Source organism: Lampetra fluviatilis, chromosome 52, assembly GCF_964198595.1.
Source record: "Lampetra fluviatilis chromosome 52, kcLamFluv1.1, whole genome shotgun sequence".
NCBI classification, from domain to species: Eukaryota; Metazoa; Chordata; class Hyperoartia; order Petromyzontiformes; family Petromyzontidae; genus Lampetra; species Lampetra fluviatilis.
This window is the reverse complement of record NC_136326.1, coordinates 9,823,188-9,836,002: the sequence shown is the minus strand read 5'-3', so window position 1 is coordinate 9,836,002 and position 12,815 is coordinate 9,823,188. Positions and strand designations below refer to the sequence as shown.

Sequence of the window (12,815 nt, the reverse complement as noted above, 5' to 3'; positions counted from 1 at the left end):
TATACACACTACACTACACTATACACACTACACTACACTATACACTACTACACTATACACTACACTATACACTAAACTATACACTACACTATACACACTACACTACACACTACACACTACACTATACACTACACTACTACACTATACACTACACTATACACTACTACACACTACACTATACACTACACTATACACGACACTATACACTACACTACTACACTCTACACTACACTAAACACTACACTACACACTACACTATACACTACTACACACTACACTATACACTACTACACACTACACTATACACTACTACACACTACACTACACACTACACTATTACACACTACACTACACTACTACACACTACACTATACACTACTACACACTACACTATACACTACACTACTATACACTACACTACTATACACTACACTATACACTGCATTATACACGACACTATACACTACTACACACTACACTATACACTACTACACACTACACTACACACTACACTATACAATACACTATACACTACACTATACACTACACTATACACTACTACACACTACTACACACTACACTATACACTACTACACTACACTATACACTACAACACACTACACTATACACTACACACTACACTACACACTACACTATACACTAAACTATACACTACACTATACACTACTACACTCTACACTATACACGGCACTATACACTACACTGTACACTACACTACTACACTCTACACTATACTATACACTACACTACACACTACACAATACACTACTACACACTACACTATACACTACTACACTATACACTACTACACACTACACTATACACTACACTACTATACACTACACTACTACACACTACACTACACTATACACTACACTATGCACTATTACACACTACACTATACACTACTACACACTACACTATACACTACACTACTATACACTACACACTACAATATACACTACTACACACTACACTACACACTACGCTATACACTACTACACACTACACTATACACTACACTATACACTACTACACACTACACTATACACTACACTATACACTACACACTACACTACACACTACACTATACACTACACTGCTACACACTACACTACACTATACACTACTACACACTACACTATACACTACACTATACACTATACTACTACACTATACACTACACACACACTACACTATACACTACACTATACACTACTACACACTACACTATACACTACACAATACACTACTACACACTACACTACACTACTACACACTACACTATACACTACACAATACACTACTACACACTACACTATACACTACTACACACTACACTATACACTACACTACTATACACTACCCTACATTACACTACACTATACACTACTACACTATACACTACACTATACACTACTATACACTACACTATACACTACTACACACTACACTATACACTACACAATACACTACACTACTACACTATACACTACTACACACTACACTATACACTACACTGTACACTACACTACTATACACTACACTACTATACACTACACTATACACTACATTATACACTACAACACACTACACTATACACTACACTATACACTACACACTACACTACACACTACACTATACACTAAACTATACACTACACTATACACTACACTACACACTACACTATACACTACACTATACACTACTACACTCTACACTATACACTACACTATACACTACACTATTACACTCTACACTATACACTACACTATACACAACACTATACACAACACTACTACACTCTACACTACACTATACACTACACTACTACACACTACACTATACACTACACTATACACTACTACACTATACACTACACTACTATACACTACACTACTATACACTACATTATACACTACACTATGCACTATTACACACTACACTATACACTACACTATACACTGCTACACACTACACTATACACTACACTACTATACACTACACACCAGAGGTGTGGACTCGAGTCATGTGACTTGGGCTCGAGTCAGACTCGAGTCATGAATTTGATGACTTGCGACTCGACTTGGACTTGCATAACAATGACTTTGTCCCACCTATGAGATGTGGACTCGAGTCATGTGACTTGGACTCGAGTCAGACTCGAGTCATGAATTTGATGACTTGCGACTCGACTTGGACTTGCATAACAATGACTTTGTCCCACCTCTGCTACACACTACAATATACACTACTACACACTACACTACACACTACACTATACACTACACTATACACTACAACACACTACACTATACACTACACTATACACTACACTTTACACTACACTACACTATACACTACACTACTACACACTACACTATACACTACTACACACTACACTATACACTACACTATACTACTACACTACTACACTATACACTACACACACACTACACTATACACTACACTATACACTACTACACACTACACTATACACTACACAATACACTACTACACACTACACTACACTACTACACACTACACTATACACTACTGCACACTACGCTATACACTACACTATACACTACTACACACTACACTATACACTACACAATACACTACTGCACACTACACTACTACACACTACACTATACACTACTACACACTACACTATACACTACACTACTATACACTACACTATACACTACATTATACACTACACTATACACTACTACACACTACACTATACACTACTACACACTACACTACTATACACTACACTACACACTACTACACACTACAATATACACTACTACACACTACACTATACACTACACTATACACTACTACACACTACACTATACACTACACTATACACACTACACTATACACTACACTACTATACTGACCCCCACTCTGTCTGCATGCCCAGGGTGCTGTCCAAGCTGTTTGCGGAGGTCCGTGGGGACATGGTGTGTCTGTACCGGCTTGGTGACGCCGTGTCTATGGTGGACATGCTGCTGGCGTTCGCTCACCGCACCACGCTCACCAAGTCCGGTACGCGGTGGGTGGGTGGGTGAGTGGGTGAGTGGGTGGGTGGGTGAGTGGGAGAGTGAGTAGGTGAGTGGGTGAGTGAGTGGGTGGGTGGGTGAGTGAGTGAGTGGGTGAGGGGGTGAGTGGGTGTGTGGGTTAGTGGGTGGGTGGGTGGGTGAGTGAGTGGGAGAATGATGTAGGACATTGTGTCTCTATAAGCGGTGTCCATGCTGCTGGTACTTAGGTCTGTCTCTAGACCTCCTCATGCACCTAGCCTGGCACAACAATAAATCCATGGCACCTGAGTCTGTCCCTTGACCTCCGATGGTGATGATGATTCTGATGTTGTTGATGACGATGATGATGGTGATGATGATGACGATGGTGATGATTTTGGTGCCGATGACGGTGATGATGATGATGATGGTAATGATGGTGACGATAATGGTGATGATGACGATGATGATGATGACGATAATGGTGATGATGATGACGATGATGATGGTGATGACGATGATGATGGTGATGATGATGATGTTGACGATGGTGATGATGGTGAAGATGGTGATGATGATGGTGACGATGGTGATGATGATTCTGATGTTGATGACGATGATGACGGTGACGATGTTGATGATGATGGTGACGATGATGATGGTGATGATGATGATGATGGTGACGATGATTATGATGATGGTGACGATTATGATGACGATGATGGTGATGATGATGACGATGTTGGTGATGATGGTGATGATTATGGTGATGATGATGGTGATGATGATGACGATGTTGATGATGATGATGGTGACGATTATGGTGATGATGATGATGATGACGATGTTGATGATGATGACGGTGATGATGACGATGACGGTGACGGTGATGCCAACAACAGCACCAAGAGGTGACTTAACCTCTCGAGGGGTAAAATCACTTCTAGTTTTGTTGTGGTGGGGTGACACCCTCCCTAGGGGACCCCGTGTGACCCCCGTGACCTCTACCCCCCGTGACCTCCACCCCCGTGACCTCCCCCCCCCCCCGTGACCTCCCCCCCGTTACCTCCCCCCACCCGTGACCTCCACCCGCCTGACCTCCCTCCCCCCCCGTGACCTCCCCCCTGTGACCTCCCACCCCGTGACCTCCCCCCGTGACCTCCCCCCCGTGACCTCTACCCCCGTGACCTCCCCCCGTGACCTCCCACCCCGTGACCTCCCTCCCCCTCCCTGTGACCTCCCCCCCGTGACCTCCCACCCCGTGACCTCCCCCCCTCCCTGCGACCTCCCCCCCCGTGACCTCCCCCCGTGACCTCCCCCCCCCCCGTGACCTCCCCCCACCGTGCCCCCCCCCCCCGTGCCCCCCCCCCCCCCCTCGCTGTCTGGGGTGAGCTGCAGTGCGTCCGGACTTCTCCGACACGCTGGCGCTCAAGGGGACTCGCCACCCCATCCTGGAGCGGGTGCTGGGCTGGCCGCTGGTGCCCAACGACGTCTTCCTGTCAGACGCCTCCAACTTCCTCATCGTCACCGGGCCCAACAACAGCGGCAAGTCCACGCTGCTGAGGCAGGTGGCGCTCTGCCAGGTGATGGCGCAGATCGGTGAGTGGGTGGGTGAGTGAGTGAGTGGGTGGGTGGGTGAGTGAGTGGGTGGGTGAGTGGGTGGGTGAGTGGGTGGGTGGGTGCGTGAGTGGTTGGGTGGGTGGGTGGGTGAGGGGGTGGGTGAGTGGGTGGGTGGGTGAGTGGGTGGGTGAGGGGGTGGGTGGGTGTGTGAGTTGGTGGGTGGGTGGGTTGTTGGGTGGGTGAGTGAGTGAGTGAGTGGGTGGGTGGGTGAGTGGGTGGGTGGGTGGGTGGGTGGGTGGGTGAGTGAGTGGGTGGGTGAGTGGGTGGGTGGGTGTGTGAGTTGGTGGGTGGGTGAGTGGGTGAGTGAGTGGGTGGGTGAGTGAGTGGGTGGGTGGGTGGGGGGGTGGGTGAGTGAGTGAGTGGGTGGGTGGGTGGGTGAGGGGGTGGGTGGGTGGGTGAGTGGGTGGGTGAGTGGGTGGGTGGGTGAGTGGGTGGGTGGGTGGGTGGGGGGGTGGGTGAGTGAGTGAGTGAGTGGGTGGGTGGGTGGGTGAGTGGGTGAGGGGGTGGGTGGGTGGGTGAGTGGGTGGGTGGGTGAGTGGGTGGGTGGGTGGGTGAGTGGGTGGGTGGGTGAGTGGTGGGTGGGTGGGTGAGTGAGTGTGGTGGGTGGGTGGAGTGGGTGGGTGGTTGGGTGGGTGAGTGTGTGGGTGAGTGAGTGGGTGAGTGAGTTGGTGTGGGTGGGAGTGAGTGGGTGGGTGAGGTGGGTGGGTGAGTGAGTGGGGGGTGTGAGTGAGTGGGTGGGTGGGTGTGTGAGTTGGTGGGGTGGGTGAGTGGGTGGGTGAGTGGTGTGGGTGAGTGGGTGGGTGGGTGGGTGGGGGGGTGGGTGAGTGAGTGAGTGGGTGGGTGGGTGGGGTGGTGAGGGGTGGGTGGGTGGGTGGGTGAGTGGGTGGGTGAGTGGGTGGGTGGGTGAGTGGTGTGGGTGGGTGGGTGGGGTGGGTGTGGGAGTGAGTGAGTGGGTGGGTGGGTGGGTGAGTGGGTGAGGGGGTGGCGTGGGTGGGTGGGTGAGTGGGTGGGTGGGTGAGTGGGTGGGTGGGTGAGTGGGTGGGTGGGTGGGTGAGTGGTGAGTGGGTGGGTGGGTGGGTGGGAGTGGGTGGGTGGGTGGGTGGGTGGTGGGTGGGTGGGCGAGTGAGTGAGCGGGTGAGTGGGCGAGTGAGTGGGTGAGTGAGTGGGTGAGTGGGTAGGTGGGTGGGTGGGTGAGTGAGTGGGTGGGTTGGTGAGTGGGGTGGGTGAGTGGATGGGTGGGTGGGTGAGTGGGTGGGTGGGTGAGTGGGTGAGTGAGTGGGTGATGTGAGTGGGTGAGTGGGTAGGTGGGTGGGTGGGTAAGTGAGTGAGTGGCGTGGGTGGGTGAGTGGGTGGGTGGGTGAGTGGATGGGTGAGTGAGTGGTGAGTGGGTGGGTGAGTGGGTGGGCGAGTGAGTGGGTGAGTGGGTGAGTGAGTGGGTGAGTGAGGGAGTAGGTGGGTGGGTGAGTGGGTGGGTGGGTTAGTGAGTGGGTGAGTGGGTAGGTGGGTGGGTGGGTGGGTGAGTGAGTGAGTGGGTGGGTGAGTGGATGGGCGAGTGAGTGGGTGAGTGGGTGAGTGAGTGAGTGGGTGAGTGAGTGGGTGAGTGAGTGGGTGAGTGAGTGTTTGAGTGCTGCCAACTGCTTCAGGTTGCTTCGTGCCTGCCGACTTTGCCTGCGTGAGGATCGCTGATCAGATCTTCACTCGCATTGGCGTGGACGATGACATCCAGCCTCTCTCCTCCACCTTCACCATCGAGATGAGAGAGGTGGGCGGGGAGTGAGTGATTGAGTGGGTGGGTGAGGGAGTGAGTGGGTGGGTGAGTGGGTGGCGGTGGTGAGTGGGTGGGGGTGGTGAGTGAGTGAGTGGGTGTGTGTGATTGAGTGAGTGGGTGGATGGGTGGGTGAGTGGGTGGGTGAGTGGGTGGGTGGGTGGTTGAGTAGTTGGTTGGGTAGGTGGGTGGGTGTGTAAGTGAGTGAGTGGGTGTGTGAGTGGGTGTGTGAGTGAGTGGGTGAGTGGGTGTGTGTGTGAGTGGGTGTGTGTGTGAGTGGGTATGTGAGTGGGTGTGTGAGTGGGTGTGTGTGTGGGTGGGTGGGTGAGTGATTTGGTGGATGAGTGGATGGGTGAGTGGGTGGGTGTGTGAGTGATTGAGTGAGTGGGTGGGTGAGTGGGTGAGTATGTGGGTGAGTGGGTGGGTGACCCCCGGTGACCCCCATGACACCAGGTGAACTACATAGTTCGCACGGCCACCGACCGCTCGCTGGTGATTATCGACGAACTCGGTCGCGGCACCGCGGCCCACGAGGCGCTGGGAATCTGTCACGCGGTGTGCGAGTGTCTCCTGCAGCGCAAGGTGCCCACCGCTCCTCACCACACTCACCACTCACACTCACCACTCACACTCACCACTCACACTCACCACTCACACTCACCACTCACACTCACCACTCACACTCACCACTCACACTCACCACTCACTCGGTGTGCGAGTGTCTCCTGCAGCGTAAGGTGGCCACCGCTCCTCACCACACTCACCACTCACACTCACCACTCACACTTACACTCACCACTCACACTCACCACTCACTCGGTGTGCGAGTGTCTCCTGCAGCGCAAGGTGCCCACCGCTCCTCACCACACTCACCACTCACACTCACCACTCACACTCACCACACTCACCACTCACCACCCCTGTGCCCCCCCCCCCCCCCCCCCCAGACGTTCACCATCTTCGCCACCCACCACCTGGAGCTCTGCCACCTCTCCACCCTCTACCCCAACGTCTCCAACAGCCACTTCCTGGTAGAAACGCGCAACCACCAGCACCAGCACCACCACCAGCAGCAGCACGGTGCCGGCACCAGCCGTGGTGACGGTGCCAGCCGTGGTGAAGGTGCCGGTAAAGCCACCGGTGATGGCGCAACGCGCGAGTGGTGCCACGTGTGAGGTGCACGTACGCGCTGGTGCAGGGGCACACGCCGGACACGCACTACGGTACTATGTGTGTACGTGTGTGTGTGTACGTGTGTGTGTGTACGTGCGTACGTGTGAGTGTGTGTACGTGTGTGTGTGTACGTGTGTGTACGTGTGAGTGTACGTGTGTGTTGTGTGAGTGTGTATGTGTGAGTGTGTACGTACGTGTGTGTGTGTACGTGTGTGTGTACGTGTGTCTGTGTGTACGTGTGTGTGTCTGTGTGTGAGTGTGTACGTGTGTGTGTCTGTGTGTGTACGTGTGAGGTGCACGTACGTGTGAGGTGCATGTACGCGCTGGTGCAGGGGCACACGCCGGACACGCACTACGGTACTACGTGTGTGTGTGTACGTGTGTGTGTGTGTCTGTGTGTGTACGTGTGTGTGTGAACGTGTGTGTACGTGTGTGTACGTGTGTGTACGTGTGTGTGAGTGTGTGTGTACGTGAGTGTGTGTGTGTGAGTGTGTACGTGTGTGTGTCTGTGTGTGTACGTGTGAGGTGCACGTACGCGCTGGTGCAGGGGCACACGCCGGACACACACTACGGTACTACGCGGGGCGCGCGTGTGAGTGTGTGTGTGTACGTGTGTGTACGTGTGTGTGTGTACGTGTGTGAGTGTGCGTGTACATGTGTGTGTGTACCTGTGTGTGTGTACCTGTGTGTGTTTACACGTACGTGTGTGTGTGTGTCCGTGTGTGTGTGTTTACACGTACGTGTGTGTATGTGTGTGTGTTTACACGCGTGTGTGTTTGTACGTGTGTGTTTACATGTACGTGTGTGTGTTTACACGTAAGTGTGTGTTTACATCTACGTGTGTACATGTGTGTGTGTACGTGTGTGTGTTTACGCGTATGTGTGTGTGTCTACGTGTGTGTGTTTACATCTACGTATGTACGTGTGTGTGTGTACGTGTGTGTGCGGGCCCGGATAAAACTACGTGGCCGGGAGTCAGAGCCATTCCCTGTACACCTTCAATAGCTGTACTGGGGGAATTTACATTTGGTACAGATATAATGGGAGGCTGATCGATGCCCGGTGCGATCAAGGGATGGCTCCCTATTTGCTCAACCACGTTATATATGCCGATGATTTGGTGATAGCTGCTCATTCAGAGGAGGAGTTGGAGGCGCTTCTGCTGAAACTGGAGTGTGCCACTAAGAGGTGGGGCCTTACCATCAACCCCACCAAAACTAAGCACCTGCCTGGCTATTTTGTACCATCGGACACTCCAACCCCACAACTCCCAATCAGTGATGGGGCAGTTGTGGAGAGAGTTGAGAGTTTCCCATACCTGGGCAGTGTGCTCATAACCGGCTCCGGTTTAACAGCGGAGGTCTCACTCCGAATCAGTCAAGCGGCAATATATTTTCATCAGTTGCGTAACGCTGTGTGGAAGCTGCCTGGTCTGTCGCTCCGCACGAAGCTTCAGGTCTTCTCGGCCACAGTCATTCGTCCCTTCTCTACGCTTGCGAAACGTGGACCCCCCTAATAAAGAATCTTCGCCGGTTAGAAACATTTAGGCTGGCCTGCCTACGATCCATCCTGGGTTTAACCAGGCTGGATTGTGTGAGCTCACAAATCCTTGAAAGATCTGGGCAAAGTCCCATCGGTGAGCTCCTCCGGCAGACAAGGCTGCGTTGGCTGGATCATGTAGCCCGCATGCCCAGCCACCGCATGCCTAAACAGCTTTTGTTTGGCTGGATCGAGGGGGCTAAACGGGCGCGGCATCGGCTAGAGAAGAGATGGAGTGATGTGGTACAGGAGGACGTGGAGCTGAGTGGACTTGCCGATGACTGGTACCAGCGGTGTCAAGATCGGCCTCTGTGGTGGAGGCTCGTGAAGGACGCTGCTACTGGGCAGTTGGAGGCAGTCGCCCTCCAACAACAATGGAGGGCGGAGGAGCGACGCTCACAACAACGAGCGGAGCGCCGGGTGGCTAAAGCACAGCAAGTTAGCACAGTAGGGGGCACAGGTGGTGCATCAGCCAGTCGTCTCGGTCATCTCTGTCAGTCGACCCGTGGCACCTGCTGGGTCTGCCCCGTGACCTCGTGCCAGCGGGCGTTCGACACTTCACGTGGCAGCCTCAAGGTGCACATGGCCTGGTACAAGCGTCGTGGTGACGTCACCGCCACTTAGTGGCGAATGGCGGTTGTTGTTGTTGAGTGAGTGAGTTTGATGGATGGGTGAGTGGGTGGGTGAGTTATGACGATGGGCGTGATGGGGCCCACGACCTCCTGTAGACCAGGCGAGGTAGTCAACATCTCCTAGCCACCGTAATGATGATGTTCGTGGTGTAACCCACGACCTCCTGTAGACCAGGCGAGGTATTCAACATCTCCTAGCCACCGTGATGATGATGTTCGTGGTGTAACCCACGACCTCCTGTAGACCAGGCGAGGTAGTCAACATTTCCTAGCCACCATGATGATGATGGTGGTGGTGTAACCCATGACCTCCTGTAGACCAGGCGAGGTAGTCAACATCTCCTAGCCACCATGATGATGATGATGGTGGTGGTGGAACCCACGACCTGTAGACCAGGCGAGGTAGTCAACATCTCCTAGCCACCGTGATGATGATGGTCGTGGTGTAACCCACGACCTCCTGTAGACCAGGCGAGGTAGTCAACATCTCCTAGCCACCGTGATGATGATGGTCTGGTGTAACCCACGACCTCCTGTAGACCAGGCGAGGTAGTCAACATCTCCTAGCCACCGTGATGATGATGGTGGTGTAACCCACGACCTGCTGTATACCAGGCGAGGTAGTCAACATATCCTAGCCACCGTGATGATGATGGTCGTGGTGTAACCAACAACTTCCTGTAGACCAGGTGGGGTAGTCAACATCTCCTAGCCACCATGATGATGATGATGGTCGTGGTGTAACCCACGACCTCCTGTAGACCAAGCGAGGTAGTCAACATCTCCTAGCCACCGTGATGATGATGGTCTGGTGTAACCCACGACCTCCTGTAGACCAGGCGAGGTAGTCAACATCTCCTAGCCACCGTGATGATGATGGTCGTGGTGTAACCCACGACCTCCTGTAGACCAGGCGAGGTAGTCAACATCTGATGGCCACTCTCCGTGCGTCCAGGTCTTGAGATGGCCACTCTGTCATCGCTGCCACCCGCCCTGCTGCAAGACGCCACCGAGATGCTCACACGGATCGGCGTCAAGAGCTGGGTAACGATGCACCTCCACTACCACCACTAGCCCCCACTAACCCCACTACCACCACTACCACCACTACCACCACCACTACCCCCACTACCATCACTACCACCACCACCACCACCACTACTACCACCACTACCACCACTACCACCACTAAAACCACTACGACCGCTACCCCCCACTACCACCACCACTACCACCACTTCCACCACCACTACCTCCATTACCCCCACTACCACCACTACCACCCACTACCCTCATGACCCCCCCACGACCCCCCCATGACCCCCCCCCCCGTGACCCCTCCACGACCCCCCAGATGGAGCGTCAGGCCACCTCTGCTCCCGTGCTGCTGCGGGCTGCTGTGCACCGCCTGGCGACGCGTCTGGGCCAGGCGGCGCGACACTCGCGGCTGGACGGCGCCGGCCTGGCCATGTACCTGGGGTCACTGCGGCAGCGTCACCTCGACGAGCTGGACCACATCGCCAGCAACACCAACAACAACAACACCTGAACAACAACAACAACACCTGAACAACAACACCTGAACAACAACAATACCTGCACACCAACAACAACACCACCACCACCGCTACCACCACCGCCGCTAACATCGCAATCAACACCGCCAACACCAACACCTGAACAACAACAACACCACCAACTTCACCACCACTACCACCGCCACCAACGCCACACCACCAATGCTACCATCACCACTGCCACCACCACCATGAATGCTACCACCACCACCACCAACTGAACACCACCACCACGATCCAACACCACCAACACCACCACCAACGCCACCACCACCAATGCTACCACCAACAACAACCGCCATTCGCCATTAAGTGGCGATGACGTCACCACGACGCTTGTGCCAGGCCATGTGCACCTTGAGGCCACGTGAAGTGTCGAACGCCTGCTGGCAGGAGGTCACGGGGCAGACCCAGCAAGTGCCACGGGTCAACTGACTGAGATGACTGGCTGATGCACCACCTGCGCCCCCTACTGTGCCAACTTGCTGTGCTTTAGCCACCCGGCGCTCCGCTCGTTGTTGTGAGCGTCGCTCCTCCGCCGTCCGTTGTTGCTGGAGGGCGACTGCCTCCAACTGCCCAGTAGCGTCCTTCACGAGCCTCCTCCACAGAGGCCAAACTTGACACCGCTGGTACCGGTCATCGGCAAGTCCACTCAGCTCCACGTCCTCCTGTACCACATCACTCCATCTCTTCTCCAGCCCGTGCCGCGCCCGATTAGCCCCCTCGATCCGGCCGAAAAAAAGCTGTTTCGGCATGCGGTGGCTGGGCATGCGGGCGACATGACCCAACCAACGTAGCCTTGCCTGCCGCAGGAGCTCACCGATGGGACTTTGCCCAGATCACCACCAATGCCACCGACACCACCACTACAGTGGAGGGGTAAGCGTGTGGGTACCATTGAGTGGTGTGGGGTAGGCTGACGGAGGTCCTGATTAGCCAGACGGTGATATTATTTCGTGCTGTGTTGTTGGATATATAAACAAAAAGTTTGCTGTCAAACTGGCTCAGTGATTGAGTAATTGAGTGAGTGAGTGACTGAGTGAGTAGCTGAGCTACTGAGTGAGTGATTGGTTGAGTGAGTGAGCGACTGGCTGAGTGAGCGATTGAGTCCGTTATAGAGATTTTGTTGGTTTAGATCACGCGTGAATATATGAATGTGTCGTTAAAACCCACCACCACCCGACACGGCCAACTAGCAAGGGATGAAGGGTTGTCACGTAAACAGAACGTGCCAATTCTTCACTGGTGTGGTGTGTTATCACTGAGGCGCGCACACGATTTGGTGGAGGCAACGCGTTTAGTAAAACATTCTCAGTCCTGTCGTCAAGTGTGGCTACACTGCCTCTAGGCTGTTCGCTCTGTGCCGAGTTCGCGAAGCGAACGGTGCCGGACAACATCTACGCTGCCTGACCCTCAATCCTCAGATAAACTCCACAACGAACGGCGAGCGAAGCTA

General features: G+C 53.5%; 1 protein-coding gene across 1 annotated transcript in view; it reads left to right on the top strand.

The window, feature by feature from the left end:
* Positions 1-12,352, top strand: part of MSH4 (mutS homolog 4) — a 53,628-nt gene extending 41,276 nt beyond the window's left edge. The window contains exons 14-21 of the mRNA XM_078878810.1: positions 2,957-3,081; positions 4,452-4,652; positions 6,317-6,435; positions 6,892-7,020; positions 7,386-7,607; positions 7,905-7,968; positions 10,738-10,826; positions 11,137-12,352. Of these exons, the coding sequence (XP_078734936.1) occupies positions 2,957-3,081; positions 4,452-4,652; positions 6,317-6,435; positions 6,892-7,020; positions 7,386-7,607; positions 7,905-7,968; positions 10,738-10,826; positions 11,137-11,331 (1,144 nt within the window). The 3' untranslated portion in view covers positions 11,332-12,352. The remainder of the gene's footprint in view (positions 1-2,956; positions 3,082-4,451; positions 4,653-6,316; positions 6,436-6,891; positions 7,021-7,385; positions 7,608-7,904; positions 7,969-10,737; positions 10,827-11,136) is intronic.
* Positions 12,353-12,815: the final 463 nt, after the last annotated feature.